We start from the raw sequence: 20,977 nt of genomic DNA, 5'->3' as shown, positions 1-20,977 counted from the left end.
CCTAAAAGCTTTTGGGTGGTCTCTTCTTTCCTCATGAGACAAAATGAGATTACATTGCAGCCACCATGCTGCCTCATGGGGCTGTATTTCACAGCCTTATTCCAGCCTGGAATTAGATCCCTGAAAAGAATTTATCTCAAGTCCAGTAAAGGCTGATGTGGCAGAACTGTGTTGTGAGGAGCAGTCCCACAGAGACAATAAAAGGACAAAATGACAACTTGCATCAACACTGTTGGGAAAGGAGCCATGTTTTCAGTGTTCCATTGGTTCAATCCTAAATATCTCAGGTCTGTTCAATTAAACAAAGGGTTTCTTTATGGTCAGACAAATTAATGTGAAATATTTTTGTGGTAAAACTGCTTTTGGGGGACTTTTTTGTTCTTTAAGTTTGTTGGGTTTTGGTTTTTTTGTGTTTTTTTGTTGGATTTTGTTTTTTTTCCTCTCCCTCCTGTCTCATGGAGGATTTTTCATCAGTAAAGAGAAATTCCCAATTTCTCTTGTGTATCATGAGTGCCACAGTTGGGAATCTACCACTGATTATGCCTTTAAAAATAAACAAAGACCACAACAATAGAACTTCTTGGGTATTTTTATAATGCAGCTACCTGAAACTTAAGCTAAGATGACCTTCTGATATTGCAGTTGCAATATGCTATGATTTCATCTCATTAAAGAGGATAATTTCCATTTATTTTTGAGGTTCTCTGTGTTTATTAATAAAAAAGAATAATATTCTTGGGACTTGAGTTTCTGTGAATTCTCAAATTAAGCATTTTGTTCACCCAAAGAACAAGATCCTGTATGTAAATCCCCAGGAAAAGGAATTGCAAAGTGTAAAACCACAGTATTTCTCTTTTAAAGAGATGATTCCTTTTTTCCAGGCATATTCTACTGTGGGAACCCCAGACTATATTGCTCCAGAAGTGTTTATGCAGACTGGCTACAACAAGCTGTGTGACTGGTGGTCCTTGGGAGTGATTATGTATGAAATGCTAATAGGTATGTTAAAAACCCCAACTTAAGAGTTGTTCAAAGGTAACAGGGTCCATTTGTTCAGAAGAGAAAACCTCTGGCTATTACTTGTTATGTTTGGGAGCCCCAGTGACAAAAGCAGAGGCCCAGGTCACTGCTCTCCTGGAAAAAGTTTAATAATTTTTTATTTGTTTGTGCAGGGTATCCACCTTTCTGCTCAGAAACACCACAAGAGACTTACAGGAAAGTTATGAACTGGAAAGAAACATTGGTATTTCCTCCAGAGGTGCCCATTTCAGAGAAAGCAAAGGATTTAATTCTAAGGTCAGTAGGAAAAACACCTGCCAATTCTAGCCTCTTGCCCAGCCAGGGTCATCTTCCATCAGGGTAAATTCCTGTTGTGTGTAAAGGAAGCTTTATGCTGGAGGAAAGGCTGGTTTCTTCTGTTACCATCCCTGATGGATTTTTTAAGTCTTTTTCTCTTTGCCACTTGTTTAACATAAAGGAATAAACTGGAATGATCTTGATTTGTCCCATGGTATAAGGAGAAACAGAGCAGACCAAAAGTAAAGTGATCAACACAGAATTTTTTTCTTCTCTGAGGTAGCAAGAAAATAACTACTCATCAGCATTTAATGCACTGAATAGAAATCTTGGGATGTTTTGGATTTACTCACTTCTTTCAAAATCCCAGTTTTTAGTTTGCATTGAGGTTTTTGTGAAGGTTTTGGTGACAAGGTCTGGCAGAAATGACCCTCTTGTAAAATTTTACAGAAATGACCTCATTTAACAGAAATTACCCTCTTGTCCTTGGGAGGGTTTGAGAGGCACATTGTTTTTGGGTTTGATACTTACTCCTTTTTTTCCTTTTCAAAGCTAATGCTATAGCCTTATATAATTTTGTTACAGGCAAAAAGGGGAATGTACTTGACAAAACTAGAATTTATAACTAGTTCCAGCAGTGCTCCAGTAACCTACAAAAACATTACAAATACAAGAAACAGTTATCCTGCATCCAGCTAGTGATACTAACAGCTCAAATAATTGAATTGTCACTAATCCTCATGAATAAGTCTGGTCAAACAGTTAATATTGCATTTTCAGTATCTATTTCTCTGCTGTTCTGCTCAACCTTCCTTGTCAACATCCCAAGGTCTCTGCTGAACAGAGTAGAGCATTACTGCTGAGGATTTCTTCCTCCTCAATCCTGGCTGTGTTTGGGGAATTTTTAGGGATTTCAGTGTATTTGTTAGCATGTCTTGCTCATGCACCTACTTACACAATGACTACTTTAATTTATCAGTTTGCCTCCACAAGGAGGAGGGTTAAAATTGGGGTAGAACTTCTTAGTTATAGGTAATCTATTAAAATGAGGTCAAAACAGGTTGGACAGCAACCACCTGGGCATTTTGGGTTCTTTGTCCATTACACTTGGACAAGTTAGGCAATGTGTGTTCTAGCTTAAAGGGAGATGCAGATAAAGCTAAAGGGTTATGGATAGAGATAAATTCAAACTAAAACAAGCTCAAGTTCAGACAAAGCCTGACAAATCCTGTGGCTGAGTGTTGTTACAGGTTTGAGGTCTGTTGTTAGTCCTTGGCACCACCCAGCCTGCCAGGCTGCAATACAAATACAGGGAGGTTTTCTTCCCCACTGACACCCAACTACAAGAAAAAGAACTTTAATTTATAGCTGGATAAGTTTGTAGCCTAACCTGCTGTGCTGCATATGCAGAAAATGGAGAAAATGGCTGTGATTTAATGAATTCCTAGGCAAATGCTGGTGTTCCCATCTCCTGGATGAGATACTTGAAAGGCTTTTCCAGTCTAGAGGAGAAGAGTCAGCCTCTGCTGCTCCCTGGAACAAATCCCTGAGGTCACTGAGTTGCTGTCAGAGAGCTTCCACCTCCCTATTTTCCTTCTTTGGGATTTTAGGCTTTTCCTTCTGGCCTGCTGGAGCAGGTAACAGTCCCCATCCCACCCATCCTCTGTCTCCAATTTCACCTTTTTCTTCCTGCTATTTCATGGCTACTTCTGATAAACTGACAATTTCTTGTGGGGTCTGAGCTGAGGTTATGCAGCAGGGCTGTATCAGAAACAGGCCCTGGGTCTTTGCACCACCTGCACCTCTGAGGAGAGGGAAGTGGGAGAGCAGGGACATGGCATGCTTGGAATAGGTTGGCCCACTGGGATTCCAAAATACAACATCAGAGAGCAGTCCTGATTTACTAAGTATATTTATTCTTCTTAGTTTGACTTTGAAACAGGGATGTTTAAATAGTTGAGAACATGCCAGGGCAGTTCTCAGCAGTAGTGATTTGAGCCTCCATTCCAAACTGATCCTACAGGACCAGAACATGCAGCAACTTTTCACAAACCTGGAAGATGGGGATACAGCAGTTTAGAAAAGGTATCAGTCACTGACATCATAGCTTTTTGTTGCAGGATTTAACAATGTTCTGCTTCTGTTGTTTCCCTTCTCTCCTAAATGCAATGGGTTGCTTTGATGTTAACCCAAGTGGTGAAACAATTTGACAGAACTTCTTCAAATTCTTGATACTGGATACTGTTGCTTCTGTGGAATTTATTGTAACATTCCCTTTGTTTTTTTCCCCTTTTCCAGATTTTGTATTGACTCAGAAAACAGAATTGGTAGCAATGGAGTAGAGGAAATAAAAAGTCATCCATTTTTTGAAGGAGTAGACTGGGGACATATCAGGTATGTATATACACACGTTTTACAGGGAGAATAAAAGCCATGAAAGCAAGAAATTCATGTATTGTAATGTCAAGGACAATTATTTCCAATTTATCTTTTATTTTGAAAGGCAGCTACTGGCAGTAGTGGGTTGACACTGAAGGTTTTCTGGCCTTGCTGACATGCACAGAAATGGCCAGAGTTTAACTGACTTGAGATACCTCAGATTATTCCAGACTGCCCAGAACAAAAAGAAATTGTTGTAGAGTGGCTGTGGATTTCATTGTAAGTGTAGTAATTAGACCTGTGGTGAGTTTACAGGTGTAAATCACTGCCTTTCCCACAGTGCTGTGTCCCACTGTGAGCATTTTGCTGGCACAAATTCCTTGGGCACTTTCAAAAGCCACCTTAAAACTTCTTCAAGGGCTTCCTGGCTCTGGAGGTGCTAAAGCAGAGGCAGCCTGCTTTGGGAGAGAGATACTGAGTGTCACAAAGAGGAGCTGCAGTCCAAAGGTTTTGGATGAGGTCCCGGCTGGTGAGCACTGGAATTGTAAAGCTGTGGGTGCAAGTGCAATCCTGCTGGGCTGGGTTTGTGAAACAGGGTAACCACAGTGGTGGCTGGGGACAAGATCGGGGTGATAGCTGTGTGGCAGATAAGTGTGGGATGCTCTCTCAGTGGGAAAATGATGTTTGCCCCAAGCCTGCCAGGAAGACACCAGTGGAGATAAGGAACCAAACAATCTCCCCATGGTGTCAGCAAACAGGAGAGTCAGATTCATCTGTGATGCGCTCAGTGCTCTGCATTAAGGGAAGCTTTAAGTGTAAAAGCTAAGTTAAAACTGGAACTTAATGTCTCATTTCCCAACATTCACTCTTCTGGCATTGATCTTTATTTGCAGGGAAAGACCAGCTGCAATCCCTATAGAAATCAAAAGTATTGATGATACTTCCAACTTTGATGAATTTCCTGAATCAGACATTTTACAGCCAGGTGAGACTGCCATTGTAAATTCCAAATCTCCGTCCATGCCAGAACACTGCACAGCTGCCTTTGTTGTTGTTTGTGTTAATTGTACTAATGACCCAATCAAGTTAGTCTGTAGATCAAGTCTCTATATTTTCTTTGAAATATGAGTGTAAACCCTGTGATCTTTCATAGCTGCAAAGCCCAGAGATTTTCAGAGTCCAAACTCTTGGTAAAAATGGTTTGCAGAGGTAGTGAGCACAGAAAGCAGTGGAGTTTTCTGCCAGGCAGTCTGTCTAACCAGATTCTGTTAAAACACCATGCACTGATTTGCTTTTCATCTTCAGTGACTTCTGAGGTTTATGCCCAACATAATTGTTGGGATATTTGTGGGTCAGAATTTTCAGACAGTTGATTACTTAATGCAGTAGTTAATGAACCTGAGTTGCTCTGTAAATCACTTCAGGGTTTTTTTAGTTGTTGATTTTTCTTGGCAAGTTACAGGAAATTTTCATATATAAAAGACTTGGTTCTGTGACATACAAATAGTCCCAGGTCCCACTGTTTTCAGTTACTTGGAGATTGGCAGATGATTAATTGTTGTCTGCTAAGTGTAGCTGTGTTAACAACCATAAGAATTATCCAAAAGCTGTTGGTTATTTTTTTTTCTGAAGTGGCTTTTATTTAATGGTGAGGAAGTTTGTCCTTTTAATGCAAAGCAACCCATCTCCAGTGCCTAAGCTGGTTATGTCCATATTTGGGTAGTTCCAAGAACATTTGTATTATTGTGGCATTTCAGACCCACTGAAAATGGTACTGTGCGTGTAGATACCTAAAAATCAGAACATCAGAAATGTCATGAGGTTTGTAATTGTGTATCCTGTGGGTGTGTTAGAGTCTTCTGTCAAGGTATGGAAACCTGGTAGAGGGTGTACATATAATTAAAAGGAAAAAAAAAAGGCAAAACAAAACCCTCTTTTTCTGCTTCTGAGTTCTGTGTTGAAATTATAACTCAACTGACCTGATTAGAAGCAGGATTTCTTCCAGGAGTTTCTGCTGACTAAGGAAATAAGAGTTCAGGGCTGTTTAGCTCTGTGAAAAGTCCTCCAAGAAGCAGCCTGGATTTAACTCTTTTAATGTGTGTTTGCTTTTGTTTCTGAATTCTAGTGCCAAACACGACGGAACCCGACTACAAATCCAAAGACTGGGTTTTCCTCAATTACACCTACAAGAGGTTTGAAGGGCTCACCCAGCGTGGCTCCATCCCTTCCTACATGAAAGCTGGGAAGTTGTGAAACAGAACACAACCCCCCAAAGGAAATTGCAAACACAAACCTCAGGTAGCTGCATCACCAGGCCCGCTTGGCGTTAGTTATCAACACATCGACTCTGGTGCGCATCGATTTCACATGGAAATTCTACAGGATTAGGATTTCTAGGACTACTACAGGAATTAGTTGGCAGTGCCAGCTGGCTTTTTTTTTTTCCTTTTTTTTTTTGTCTTTTTTTTTTTTAATATTTGAATATTTTTGTTAACTTTATTATACAAAGGTACTGGAATAAAAGGAACGTGCATCGCTTTTCCTGCACTGCCTACGTGTGGATAACGGTTAATTATGCCTCTCTGTACTGTGGCTTTGTTTGTACTGTAAACCATCTAATCCACCCAGGAGGGAAACATATCATTTGATGCAGCATTGGTGTTGTACTGCTCAGCTGGTGGGGTTTAGATATGCAGTAAAAAGAAAACTGTCCACATTTGCAAACCTCTCTGAGCAATTGCTCAGGGGTGTTCCATTTGTGGGCTACAGATCCCCCATGAGTGTAGCACATGGAATTATTTTAAATAGCAGTGTCCTCTGGGCCTCCTTGTGTCCTGTGTGCCCTCTCTTGCCCCGAGTGCAGGACTTTATCAGCCCTTTATCATCATCCCTTTTGTCCCTTGTCCCACAGTGTGTGGCAGTGAGGCAGTCCCTGTGATCTGTTTAGTGGTATTTCTGCTTTAAATGATCATTGGCAGTATTGCTGTTAGAGGTGATGATGCCTGTTGGCAATTTCAGAAGCAAAAAGGAATCTGAATAAAAGGCATCAATATTTTTAGCAGAAGGGAAACACTCTGATGGGAAGTTTTGAGGGGATGGCAGTTTCCAAGACTGCATTCCTGCCTCTGCTCTAAAGCAGATCACCTTTGAGCTACTCATAATTCAAACATTCTCTTCCCTCTGTGCAAAATGTGTTCTAGAGAAGTGATCAGATTGGTGCTTTTTCTTTTTTTTCCTCCCTGAGCAGCTGCAGGCAGAAGGGATCCTGCTTTAACCTCTCCTGAATCGCAGCCTCTGCTCACATAGAGGAAACTGAGTGTCCCACTGGGTTCAAATTCTCCAGTGGGTTCCTTTTCTCCCAGGATCTCCACTTGGCGTGGCCATGGGATTAGAATCAGCTGAGTCTGCAGCCCAATTTCCAGGGACCACCTAAATGTTCTTGTGGCCAGTCTGCAGGATGGTGACAACCTGACAGCCAAGCCAGGTGTCCTTTCCCTGGGCAGAGGAAACAGAAGCAGAAATACCTCCATGTGCAGGCTCTGTTTTGTTCATCAGCCCAGCAGCAGTTCAGGACTGAGTTGTACTCCCAGAGCAGTTTGCAATTATCTGGTCACTGGTGATTTTCTCTGCCTGTACTTACAGCTTATCTGCAGGGCTTTGAATCTGTCACAGTACAGCAGAGATCTCTGCTGTCATTTTCTGGTCAAATGAGATGTGCAGCACTGAACAATTCCCCAGTGGCTGAACAAGCAGAGTCACTGTTGCTGTCTCCCTCCTCTGAACCAGTGAAAGGCGCCCTAAAACCTCTGCAGCCCCTTCTGAGTGGAGCACAGGATGTTTTGGCATACAGCAGGAAAGATTCCACTGGACAGACTTTTGTAGCAATATGGAAACTACTGTTATAAAGCCATTAGAGAAATATTTATTGCTGTTAGGCACTGTGGTATCAGCTGTTCTGAATTATTTATATGCTCTGAAAAACACACTGGCATGTTGATCTGTTGCATAAGAGCCCATTTGCCAGCAAGATTTCTGTGCATCAGTGCCTGTGATGGGCAGGTGTTCTTCCCTGATCCAGCCAGGATCCCTGATCCAGCCTTTCCTCCACAGTTTTGTCTCCCTTGAAGCATCTAATATCTGTTATTTATACCAAACAGTTTCTGTCTTTAGCTCTTCAAAGAGGAGTAGCCACTGCCTCAGGCCCATCCAGTATTAGAGCAAAGCTAAGTTGAGCTTCTGCCTGAATGCTGGACTGAGGTGGGAACAGCTCCTTGATCTCTCACATTTGTTTCCCAGACCTTACACTAATTAACATCTTGCTGTGGGGCAAGGTCCTTAAAAATTCTCCAGTGTTGTTCTTAGCCTTGTCAGTGTGCTGAGGCTCAACCTGGGGCCATCCAAAGGCTGTAGAAAAACAATAACTTGCTTAAATCCACCTTTCAGGCATGGTTCTGCCAGTACCCCATCAGCTCCTGAGGCTTCTCAGGAAAGGAAATGCCTTTCCTAAGGCCTTGGCTCCAAAACAGGGAAACTCGGGCAGGAAAAAAAATCCTGAGATATAAATTTGGCCTCAAAGGACACTGCTATTCAAAATACTTTTCATTGGTTTTAATTTCCAGTTTCATCCATGGGGCACCGTGTGCACTGGAATTGGAATTCCTGCAACCACCACCTTTCAGAAGAGCACAGTAACCCCATTAACATGACCTACAAAGAAGTCTTTGCTCAAACTTGTTGAGACAAGCTCAGTTTCATGGAAACTGCAAATGCTCAGTGATACTGGTGATTTTTTTTTTCCTGTGGGGCTTAGGGGAGGGCAGAGAAATACACACTTAATTTAAAGCTATCTATTAAACAACTATGTCTGTACATACTCACTGGTTTACAAACTTGGGAAAAAGCTCAACCCTTCTACTTGCAACACTAAAAATAATACTAATTTAAAACTGCAGATGATTAATCATATCAGTGCTCACATAGGAGTTATATCCATAAGGAAACAGCCTGCAGCCTATCTAGCATAAACTCCTGTATTGTGGTAGTTGAGTTTTTAAAATTTTTTTGTAAACATAGCATTATTTTAATCAGTAAATCAAGTTAAACAATATTAACTACTGCTTTTAGGATGATAGGGGTTTTTTTAAAGGTGAAACTGTGACACTGTACTGGATTAAAGAGAACAGCAGGTTAATCTACACTGGCTTTCAAAAAAAAAAAAGGAACTGCAACATATCTTTAATTTTGTTATTTGTATCTGATTCCTTTGGATGGTTGTGTGTTTTCCTTTGGCAGCGTTTGTCACTGTGCCATTTATTTTTTTCTTATTCTTGGAGTACCAAAGATCCTGAAATGGCTTGATGATTGCAACCATGTGAAAATTTATTTTCTGGAAGTATGTTTTGTTAAACTTTTGTTAAAACGCTAAATTGTGTATGCAAATTGTTATCAGAGGTTTGCTGGGATGTTTACCTATTCCAGCAGGGAAAACTTGAGTGCATTGATGGAAGTGGAGAGCCTGAATCCAAATTCTGGATTGGAATTCCCTGAAAGTGGGGAGGAGGCTTGGATTGGGAACTGCAGCTGAGCTTTTGCACTTTGTTCCATCTCCAGTCAGCGTGAGTGAGTGGCCTTAGGTACAGGACATCAGCAGAGGTTGTCTCATGTGCAAAAGGAGTTAAAAAAATTGCCAGCATTCAGAAATCAAATCTTGTTGATACTGCATTTGCACTGTTCAATTTGCCTTGCTGGAGAGTTATAGAAGTGTTATTTTTATAGGTCAATTGTTCCCCACCTGAGCCGTTGGAGACAGTCTGGGATAAGGGCACCTGCTGGGGGCAGTTCAGCCAGGGGGCACCAGGAGTGGGCACCAGGAACAGCACACAGCTGCTGTCAGCTCCTTCCCCAGGGCTGACATTCCTCCTGTGCCCAGCAAGCAGGGAATGCTTAGGAAGTGCTCTCACTTTCTCAATAACACAAGCAATTACAGGCATTGTAACACACTGAACCTTGTCCTTTACTGTTGGGATCTCACAGCAGCTCGTTCTTGGAGTCAAAATGCAACTGCTATATTTTTCCTAGACTGTTTCATTAGTTGTGGTTGGGAAAGTTACATAGAAGCATTATAAAAATTTATATGAGGCTTTTTACAGCATTTGAAAATAAAAGTAGCATTCTTTTTGTAAAGTTGCAGTTTTCGTTTCTTTCACCCCGGTGTGTACTGGATTTCTTTTCCAGAATGGGAGACATCTAAGGAATTGAGATCCTGTTTTGTGGATTCTCATCTTGAATTCCGTGGACAACAAAACACCCCAGTGTTGTTACACTCAATCAGAAAGTGGAGAAAGCAGATAATGTTTGACTTGTCCCACCTGCAGCCAGATGAAGAAGCTGCTTCTCAAATGGTTACTGATCTTCTCCAGTCTTACCTTCCCCATAGGCTGTAATTTATCCAGGAAAGGCTTCCAGGGGCAGTTGTGTCCTTTGATCCACTATAGAAGCCTTTCTGTCCTCCTGTTCCACTTTCCCTGCCAAGTTCAGAGCAGTAGAAGCACAGAAAGTTGTGTAAAAAGATGATCAGAGTGGAGCAGCTGAAAGCCAAGAGAAGTGAGCAGACACTGCCTGGCCTTGTCTGAAGCCCTCCTGAGAAGAACAGGAGGCCTCCCTCCCTCCACTCCAGAATTGCTGCTCTCAATGAAGGTAAAATGCAAGAGAATTTTGTAAATTCTATTTAATGGGATCACCCTTTTCTTCCCTTGTGTGTGCAGGATTGTATGGCAGAGCTACATATCATAAGGAAAATATAGGTTTAGTTCTTTACCTCCTTGCATTACCAAATCAGATATTCCTCAAAAACAGTGCTTGAAGGCTATGCTTTCAGCGTGGGTAAATCTCTTTTTAAATCTTATCTTAGAGTTTATAAGACTTACTGCAAATATCTATATTTTTCATTTCTTTGTTGTACAAAGTGTGCATGGTACCTAAGCAAAACAATAATGCTTTGGGCAATAAAAGGCTTTTTCTGACATTCCTAAGGAGGGAGAAGGGAGGAGTATCCAAAACTGTCTGTCTTGGCAGTGGGGACAGTGGTGGCTCCCAGCTCTGGACTAGGCAAGGGTATATTTGCAGTTCAGGAAGTACTTAATGTATTTGGAAATGTAGGAGGCTGTCAGGCATTGGAAGGGGCTGCCCAGGGAGGTTTGGAGTCTCCATCCCTGGGGGTTTTTAAGGAAGGACTGGATGTGGCTCTCAGTGCTCTGGTCTGGGTGACAAGGTGGGGATTGGTTACAAGTTGGACCCAACAATCTTGGAGGCCTTTTCCAACCTTCATGGTTCTGTGATTCCATTTCTCTAAGGTAATGTGATTCATCACACATGTAAACATTAAATATCAGAGAGGTACTAAAATGCCTGTCCCACAGCTGAATATCCCAGGTGAAAGCAGGTTCTAAGGATGGGTGCAGGCCCTGTTCCTTGTGAGCTACGCTGGGTTCAGCCATGCCAGGCTCTGCAGTGTGGAATGCCTGCTCCTAAAATCTACCAGGTGCTTTAATATTAGGACAGCTGAAGGGCAAATTGGTGTGTCTGTCACACACTGAACTGGCACCAGGGTTTGGACACTTCATCACTCAGGAACACTGCTGCAGTGGGTGTGACAGGAAATTAATCTCTCCAACGCAGAGGGAGCTCATCCCTGCTGCCTCCTGCTCCTCCCAGTGCCACTCCTCGGGTTATCTGAGCCCTTGGAGGTCCCTGTTCCTGGGGTAGGTGGGGCACAAAGACTTCAATCTCCTTGTGCTGAGGAGGGAATGAGCACAGGGTTCTCCTTTCCCAACCAAGCCAAGCTCTGCTAGGAACAGTTTGTTTCGGATCTGAACCGACCCTCGGTGCTGAATCTTGTTTCTGTAGCAGCTGCTTTAATCTGTTTCTAGTGAGGCACCATCTGCTGCAGCTTCTCCTCCTCCAGCAATACATGCTGGCTCTCGGTGCTGTCCCCAGGCAGTTCACTTCCACTGGCAGCATCTCCTTCCCCTCCAGGTGCCTCTGCCCATCCTCCCTGCTCCAAATACAAAACCTTTGCCCTTGCCTCTACATTTCCTGCCCTTGGAATTGTAGGATGAGGGAGACTTGTCAGTAGAGTGAGTGCTGAGCCCTTGGAGCTGTTGTGCAAAAGTGTAACCACAGCCCCTGCTCCACACCTTGCAAGGGAGACTACAGCTACAGAGAGAGTGTTACAGACATGTGGAGGTAACACCATCCCTCCCTCCCTTCCAAAGCTGTGTGCAGGATCTGCCCCCAGCGTGGGGACAGGAGGTGATGGTGATGGAGCTCCAACAGGAGGCAGATGCCAAGATATTCCCCCCAACCTCGTCTGGGCACATGCAGCCATGCACAAAACCAACTGGAAATGGGAGCAGTGATTTACTGAGAGTGCAAAACTGCAACAGTTTTGGACACTTCACTTCACTTCCCCAGTTCTACTTCTGACTTCATTGTCTCTATTTAATACCAGGGGATGATCAGATAAGAACTTCAGTGACTTTTTTGATCAGGACAGGGTGAAATCACTGGCAATCTAGACACACACATCAGGATCTTCAGCTTTCTTTGAGGTCTCATCCAACTCCCATTGACGTCAGCAGAAGATCCCTATCTAAAGCCCAAAGAAATCAGGAACAAGGATGGCCTTCAAAGCAAACTGGTTGCTGATGCCATGCTTTGGTGTTCCTTACAAATGAGACAAAAAGGTTTCACTATTTATAAAACTCAGCTGGTTGAAAAGCAGTGTGTGGAGAGGAGGCCTTTTGGCTTCAAACACAGTGGTGAGAAACTTGCATGGCATTTCTGCTGTTAAACAGGACAATAGTACCTGGTTTCTAATAACCAAAATCAAACTAATGCCTTGAGGAAACTTTGAAAAACATACCATTTGTTTAAATGCCACTTTTAGGCTCTCATTAGACATTCAGAAACTACCAGTTTCTGCCAGGAACAAAAAGGCTATTTCAAAACTGATTATTTTGTTTTTAAATCAGAAGTGGCACCGTCAAATTGAGAGACTTTGGGGTAAGAGATTTACAAGCAAGTGTATTATTATTTTGTGGGCAAAACCCTTGCAGGCCTGGACTCCAAAATTAAGCAGGCACTTTGGAAAATGTTAATCCTTTTGACTGCCTTTAATTTTGTTAGAAAATCACACACTAAATTGCCATCCTGCTGGCTCCAATACTGAGATTAGAGAGGAAGAACAAGTAGGATTCAGATGCTCTTCTCAAGCTAAACTTGTTTCATCATGAAAGGAGTTTGTCCATGATTCCCAGATGTCCAAGGCCAGAGTATATCCCTGTCACAATCCAGTTGGACATTATGTTCTGACAGCAGAACATAATCCATGGTCCCAGTATTGTGCCAGCACAGCACAGTCCATTGCTAGGGAAGCCTGATTTTTTTTTCTGTTTTTTGCTTCTTTGAGGGGCTTCCATAGTAATTATTAAGCACAAATAATTTTAAAGAGCTTATTTTTACTATTGGCCAATGACAGTATGATTATGCTATTTATATACTTTTTGAAGCTAAAGAGTCTCTGATTTGGGGAAGAAATATTGCTTTAAGGTGATTTTACCAGATTGTACCAATATATACTCACAGAATTTGTAGCAAAGTCAGTAAATTGCTTGTGGTGCCCTTAAAAGTAATCCAGTGACCTTAAGCAGAATAAAATACAAATAACAGACTGAAATAGATTAAAAAAAAAAAAGATTCATTCTTGTAACTAGATAACTTTTTCATATGTCCTCTAAAAAACCACACTTGATTCTGTACATTCAGCCATATAAGACCAGAGTCAGAGGGGAAACCATAAACATTTGTGTTCTGGGAGAGAAGGTTATGAAAAATCTCTGTTTGGACTTACAAAGCTGGGTCACTTCAGTTTCCTGATATTAAGTTTCATCAGAAAAAAGTTCTCTGGCTCTCCCCAGGGGTGTTTTTGTGAGAAGTAACACAAGCCACCATAACAATGGAGAGTGACTCCCTCTGTTCCTGCTCCCAGGTCAGTGAGGTGTGTGTGGGGCCAGCTTGGCCCCAGCAAATACACAAAGAAATGCACATCACTGGGACGGCATCTGCCATGTCCTGGGAAACAGCTGAGACATGCTATGCTTTGGATGTGACTGAAGAGGGGAAAAGGAGGAATAATACAGACACTTTAAATGCTCAGTCTCAGGCTATTATTTAACTGCCCCGAGGTTTGATTGTTATTTTTACCCCTTTAGCACGTTGTTGTATAAGTTGTTTGGAGAAAAGAGGCTATCTGTGGCTTACATAAAGCGTTCTGTTCCCTATTTTATTGCTGAAAGCTACTCAAGAGAAAGTGCTCACCTTAAAATGGGGCAAAAATATCAAGTGTGGCCTACTCAAAATCAGTGCCTTACATAAACTGGGATCCTGCTCTGCCAAGACTGGAGGCACACTGTGCTATAAACACCAGTTACTGTCATGTATTAAAGGTTCAGCGAAGGGCCCAGTCATCACCTTTGAATAAGAAACGACTCTAATAAATGATGTCTCAGATCTGTGCTAATGATCTGGCAGCCCTTTATGTTTGTAGGAATTATCCAAGTGCTGGCTGACATGACACTGACCATAGAGGAGGAGTACAGGCAGAAATACTGCCAGGAGACTGATCTGATTTTTCTGACCTAGTGCCAAGAACTTCCGCAGTGAATTGCAACTGCACTAAAAAATATGAAACAAATGTGAATCAGGTACAGTAGTTCTGTTTCTAGTGAGTCAGTTAAAAGAACACCCCAAAGATTTTAAATGTCCTCATTAATGTTCCCATGTGGAGAGAGTTTGTATTTAATAGCTGTTTAGCTATTAAGCTTGTTAAAACAGTTTTGGGGAACTATTTAAATGTTTAACTCATTGAGCTTTATAACAACAGCCATTTTCAGTTTTCAGTGGCTCCTGAGTCCCTGAAACATTTTCAGTCAGTGTGGCTGACTCACTTCTGAAATCCCCTTAGCATTTGGGTGTCCACTGATGATGCAAACCTGGAGGAGGGAGCTCCCAGCTTCAAAACTGGGGCAAGACATTATTTTAGCAGGACAAAAGATGACATTTAAGCTTCTTGAGAATAAATCCATTAAAATTTTCTCAGTATCAGTTGTGGTATATGAATAAAATAAGTGTGCATTATTGCTAGCAGTTTATCAAAGACAGCAACAGCATCTTAACTGATTTTTAGCTCTCCCTTCTGTTTTTCTGTTTTTAATTTCATTTAGGGCAGAAAGAGTTTGTAATTCCTTCTGTTCAATGCAAACTCTGCAAGACCAGATGAACCCATCATGATGGAGATACACACACATATATATATACAGATATATTTGCAGTAGTAACAGTGGGATTACATGGAACATAACTCTCTAAAATGAAAAGTCAGATTTCCAAGGGGGAAAAGCACACTATGAAGAAGTGTGCATTGAGACTGTCACAGAAGTACCATGGGATTTCTTCAGCAGCATCCCCAGCTGGGAGCCACGATTCCCTGGCCTCTTCCCTGGAATATTCTGTCAGAGCCATGCACCCACTCCTTCCACGTGCTCTAACCCTTGGGCTCTGCCACGGGCAAGATGCTGAGCTGCCCCCTCCCACACAGACAAGGAGCTTCCACATCAGATGGGAAACGTGCTGGGAGCTTCCAATTATAAAAGATGTCATGAATTGAGTTCAGGATTGCATCTGAGGAACCATCCTCAAGATTACAGTTTGGAGTTTAGACAAGTGAATTCTGCCTACATCTCTGAAAGCTATGAAGGAAACACATCTTTGTTTTCTGGTTGTGTTTTTTTCCCCCCGGCTCTACCTAACTAGGTGAGTTGCTGATTTTCCACCACATTACATAAAATTCATAGGTGTTTGAATGTATTTGGCTTGTAGTGTTTGGTGAGGATTTACTTTCTCAAGCCCTTAGAATCACAGAATCATTTTGCTTGGAGGAGATCCTGGAGATCATTGTCTCATTGAGTCTCAACACTGCCAAATCCACCACTAAACCACATCCCCTAGTGCCACATCCACACATGTTTTAAATACCTCTGGGGTTGGTGACTCCACTGCTTTCCTGACAGACTTTTCCAATTCTTCAATGAAGAATTTTGTCCTAATATTTAATCTAAACCTTCCCTTGCACAGGTTGAGGCTGTTCCCTCTCATCCTACTGCTTTTTACTTGGGAGAAGAGACCTATCCCAGCTGCCTTTTCACATGTATTTAGTCACATTTTCTTACTTTTAGCAAAGGGTGTTTTTATCTTAAGAGTCTGACCCTAGATCTGAAAAAACTGATTCCTTGTCTGCAGCTCTAAAGACATAAATTTTAACTTTGACAGTAACCACCAGAACTGAGGATTAAAGAACATAATATCCTTTGCAAAATATTACAGTTACTCTTGCCAGCTCCACAGGATCCCCATTACTGATAACAGACAGGGGAAAGCCTCCAGAACAGTGGGAGAAGAACACCTGCAGAAGGAGCTTCCTCCACACACACATCACCAACTCTGCAGCTCTGGCCCCACTGGTGAGCAATAAATACCATCTGTACTTCAGGTTTTCTGGTGCCTGAGTTCATAGAATCATGGAGTATCCTGAGCTGGAAGGATCACTGAAGTTCAACGCCTGGCCCTACACAGACACCCCATCAGTTCCACCCTGTGCATCCCTGAGAGCGCTGTGCAAACCCTCCTGGAGCTCTGGCAGCCTTGGTGCCATGACCATTCCTGGGGAGCCCCAGCACCCTCTGAGTGAAAAACCTTTCCCTGATATCCACCCTGACCCTGCCCTGACACAGCTCCAGCCGTTTCCTCGGTCCTGTCCCTGGTCACACAGAGCAGAGAGCAGGGCCTGCCCCTCCTCTTCCTCTCCTGAGGAAGCTGCAGAACTGCTGTGAGCTCTGACCTCAGCCTGCTCTTCTCCAGCTGAACAGACCAGTGCCCTCAGCTGCTCCTTGTATGGCTTTCTCTTCAGGCCCTTCAGTATCATCTCCATAACCTTACTTTGGACATTCTCTGAGAGCTTTAGATTTTTCTTATATTGTGGTGCCCTAAGAGAGAGAAGCAGCAGCTGTGCAGCCCATAGAGATGGCTGTGGATCAATCTCACAGGATTTGTGTGCTTGAGCAAAAGCCTCTTCTGTCACAGCTGCAAGTGGAACTGAGTGGGCACAGGCTGCACCAACACGGGGCAGGACAGTGACAGAGGCTCTGTCACATGGAAGAGGCACTGCTGAGGTCCATCTGTGTTGCAGAGGTTTCATTTCATTTCACAGACTGGCTCTAGTGGGATCTGCTGGAGGGAAGGAATGCCTGGGAATAGCTGGAACACACTAATCTTTTACAGGTGCCCCTTGAGGTCTTTGTGCCCAAGGACACCCCTCGCTCACACCGGCACTCCAGGGTGTGAACCAGAGCACTGTGATGGGCAGGTTCACTTCAGAACCGTGCTCCTGGTACTGCCAAAAGCCAGCTACAGGTCTGCTCACACACTTCAGCATACCTGTGGAAGTTATCCCTATTTTATGCTACTTTTCACTGACAGATGGGACTGCTCTCTGAGTACTCACAGAGGCCTCTGCCAACCAAAACTATTCCCAGATTCTGACACTTCCTCGGATGAAGCATCCTCTGTAGACCATCCAGAGGAAGGAGCACCAGCCCTGCCCAGCCCCTGGACATGGGCAGGGTGCCAGCCCAAGTGTTGCAAAATGGGGAACATGTCAAGATTATCTTAAGTCGGGATATTCTTCATGTAAGATCCTTGTATATTTCCAAGCCTAACCAGCAAGAACGGAGATCTAACCACTGGAAGAGGCAGCTGCCAGCATCCCTTACTCAAGGACATGCTGGAACTAACATGTTTTAAGGATGTAGTAAATCAGTGCAGATGTATGTCTGTGTATCCATCGCTAACTTGGCAAAATACTCCAGGTCCATCACGTCTATATGTTGCTGTGCTTGGAAACTTACTCTGAATTTCCGTGTATAAATAAAGGCATGAAAAGCCGGGCGGTAGTGCTTTATTTGCGGTGTCACCACAGAGCACCCAGGCTTGTGCAGCTCTGCAATAAGCCATCGCTGTGTCTCCCGAGTAGTTACTGCACTTGTCCCTGCAGCCCTGGGCTCGCCGCACGTCGCGGATCGAGCCCGACCCGCGGGGCCGCCGTGAGGGGAGCGCGGCGGCGCCGCCACCGCCGCACATCTCGCGAGAGGCGGCGCGGGGCCGGGGCGGGAACATGGCGGGGCGGGGGCGCTGAGGGGCGGCTGGCGGGGCAGCCCGCGGTCCCTCCCCGGCGCCGGCGGCTCCTCCTCTGCTCACCTCAGCTCACCCCCTGCATGCCGGCGGTGCCGGGGGCGCTGTGGAGCGGGGCACGGGGCCGCCCGCCATGGCCGAAGCAGGAGCGGGAAGCGCCGAGGGCGCCGAGGAGAAGCGGCGGGCGGCGGAAGGTGGGAGCGGGTCCGCCCGAGGAGCGGGCGGTGCGCGCCCCGTCCCCCTCGCCCCTGCCGCGCGTAGCTCCGTGCGTGGGGGGCGATGGCGGGCGCCGTGTGTGGGGTGTGTCTGCCTGTTTGTGTCTGTCTGTCTGTCTGTCCGCCCGCCCGCCTCGGTGATGTGGCACGGGCGGGTGTTGTTGTGGGGCTGGTGCCCGTGGGGCAGTGCCATCCTTCCGTGAGGGCGCTCGGGGCCGCTCCTGTGCCCGGTGCCGCTCCGGGGCCGCTCGCGTTTGTGGCTCATTCCCGCTGGGCGCTCCTGGCTCGCTGCTCCCGCTCGGTGGAGTTCAGTGGAGGTACCTGGAGCGCCCACATGGAAACAGAATCACGGAATGGGGTTGGAAAAGAGCTCTGGAGATGGTCCAGTCCACCCCCGTGGCCAGGCAGGGTCACCTGCAGCAGGTGGCACAGGAGCGTGTCCCGCTGGGTTGGAATGTCCCCGGAGAGGGAGACTCCAGGCCCTCCCTGGGCAGCTGTTCAGGGCTCTGCCACCCTCGGTGTGCAGAAGTTCTTCCTCAGGCTGAGCTTCTTGTGTTCAGTTTGTCCATTGCTCCTTGTTCTGTCCCTGGGCAGCACTGACAAGAGCCTGGCACCGTCCCCTTGGCATCCGCCTGTGTAATGGTCACTGTGCTGTACTGCTGTGACAGATGTGTCATCGTACTGATGCCATGTGCGCTAAAAATCTGGGGGCTTTCGGTTTGGTTTTTTTGTTTGTTTTTTTTTTTTTTTTGTTTTTGTTTTTTTTTTTTAACTAAGTTTGTAGTTCTCTGTTTCTGGTACACACGTAGCCTTGCATTCCTAAAACTCTAGTATGATTTTTTTTTTTGGTAGGTAAACATGATTTACTGTTTTAGGTACAGTGATTCTGACTTTTCTCTGTGTGTGTATGTGTGCCCACGCATGTATGGCGACCAAGGTTTGATCTTTCCATGTTTTTAATCATAAGTTTCTGCTACTAAATCAAGGCTGGTTGTAAACTACCAGCTGCTGCTCGTGTTCCTGCTTGGAAACGAGTGGAAGGGAGCGTTTTGCACGGGGTGTGGGGAAACACAAATGGTCCGATCGCTCCTGAGCCATCACTGCAGCTCTGTGTAGTTAGCACCAATTCTTCTAGGTTTATCAGTTGTTTTCTAAATGCCTCTTGGGTCGAGTGTGCTTTAATGTATGTGGGGATGCTTGTTGTCTGAAATCCTGGACGTTTTTCTGTCTGGGCTGCTTGATTGTTTAAATACTGTTCTAAAATTCTGTGGCAAATGTAGTGTTTGAAAACAAAGTGGTGGTGCAGGGGGGTTTTTTTGGTAGCGTTTTTGCAGTCTGCTCAACTGTGCTTAAAACTTAAGATGCATTGTTTCTATATCGTGCATATACTGAGAGGAGACAAAATCATCAAAATGAAGAAAGCTCCAAATGCACAGGCATTTCCATTTACAAGTAGATTTGGGAAATCAATGAACCATAGGCTTTCATGTTTTATTGTGAAATTAACCCCCATCCCTGCTTTCTTCTGCTGCCTATGTTTATACCTGTTCTTTTAGTGGATTTTAAAGAAACAAATTTTGGGTTTCTTTGTTTTTAAGACAAAAGTATCTAAATTGTTTGTGGGGTATGGCGACACTAAATTTACCTGCCTAGTAGTTTTTAGGGTGGATTTTTTTCTTTTCACTTGAATGTACACCTTATTGTTGGTACATTTGCACATTATGAAAAACAAACTCTAAACTCAAACTCTAACTCTTGGACGTTTCACATCCAAGAATTAAATTCATTGTAAGAAGAAATAATTTGGTGAGTGATTTTGGAAGTGAATAATTGTGAACTTTTGAAAATTCCCTGTTTGGACTGCAGGGCCAGCTAAAACCATGGAAATTCTGCAGCTCACTTGATAGGACTCAGCATTTTGCAATCATATGATTCCAAAACTTACAAGAAAACAGCTGTCCACTATTTTTCTAGGAGAATATAACTGGAGAGGATTTGTGCTTGGCTTTTTGTTTGTTGGTTGTTTTTCCCAGAAATGAGCTATGATATATGAGGCTCCCGATTCCTATCAGTGCTTTCTACCTGGTGCGAACATGCAAGTGCCTGGGAGAGCAGGGAGCCCTTTCCAGGCCTTGGGGAGGATCTTTCCCTTAGCTGCCTCCTGCCTTCTTTTATTTTTTAATACACTGATAGATTTGGCCAAATATTTTGTGTTTGAGATCTGATAAGTGAATGTGTCATTTAAGTGGTAAGTCGTGATTTTGACTGCTTCTCTTCCAGGTGATGAAAATGAGTAAAAATAGATGCAGAGAGCAATCAGTTGCCTGTGTTATTATTTGATTTAAATGTATGTAATTCAGACTGTTTTAATTTTTTCCTTTTTTCATTTTGTGAAATTAAAACCAAATCCAATGTTCTTAACATAGAAGAGTTTATTCTCTGGATAGTGTTGTTCATAAGATGCTTTCATTGCTAAATTCTCTGTATCTTGCTCCTGCATTGCACATGCTTATAAAATTTGAGGAAAGAATAAGCTGCTTTAGTCCATACATTTCTATTGTTTTCAGAACTTCATTCCAAAGATTGTTATCCCAGCTTTCAATACAAGGTACTGCAGGTGATGAGCTTGATGCCACACTTGCTGTAAGTTTGAAAATGCTTTTCATGGCCTGTTTTAAAGGTCTAAAATAAATTCAAAGAATCTTTTAGTACAACTCTCAGCTATGTGTAGAAGATATAGTTCTTTGTTGTACAGGTGTTCAGATGTGCAGGACCTTAAGCTG

The 20,977-nt window shown here is 43.7% G+C and overlaps 2 protein-coding genes across 5 annotated transcripts in view; both read left to right on the top strand.

The window, feature by feature from the left end:
- Window positions 1-9,858, top strand: part of STK38L (serine/threonine kinase 38 like) — a 46,098-nt gene extending 36,240 nt beyond the window's left edge. For 3 of the 4 annotated variants that reach the window (XM_059472271.1, XM_059472270.1, XM_059472272.1), the window contains exons 10-13: window positions 882-999; window positions 1,173-1,296; window positions 3,595-3,690; window positions 4,569-4,803. In XM_059472271.1, the coding sequence (XP_059328254.1) occupies window positions 882-999; window positions 1,173-1,296; window positions 3,595-3,690; window positions 4,569-4,803 (573 nt within the window). Of the gene's footprint in view, window positions 1-881; window positions 1,000-1,172; window positions 1,297-3,594; window positions 3,691-4,568; window positions 4,804-5,800 lie in introns of those variants that run through there. The other variant, XM_059472273.1, reaches the window with a different exon arrangement.
- An 8,074-nt stretch (window positions 9,859-17,932) lies between these two features.
- The window catches only part of BMAL2 (basic helix-loop-helix ARNT like 2), a 32,680-nt gene continuing 29,635 nt past the window's right edge, over window positions 17,933-20,977 (top strand). The window contains 3 exon segments of the mRNA XM_059472131.1: window positions 17,933-17,968; window positions 17,970-18,057; window positions 18,060-18,173. Coding sequence (XP_059328114.1) covers window positions 17,963-17,968; window positions 17,970-18,057; window positions 18,060-18,173 — 208 coding nt within the window. The 5' untranslated portion in view covers window positions 17,933-17,962.

This window comes from Ammospiza nelsoni, chromosome 5 (assembly GCF_027579445.1).
Source record: "Ammospiza nelsoni isolate bAmmNel1 chromosome 5, bAmmNel1.pri, whole genome shotgun sequence".
Taxonomy (NCBI): Eukaryota; Metazoa; Chordata; class Aves; order Passeriformes; family Passerellidae; genus Ammospiza; species Ammospiza nelsoni.
Note: the sequence above shows the minus strand (reverse complement) of the source record. Positions and strands in the feature narration are given on the sequence as shown.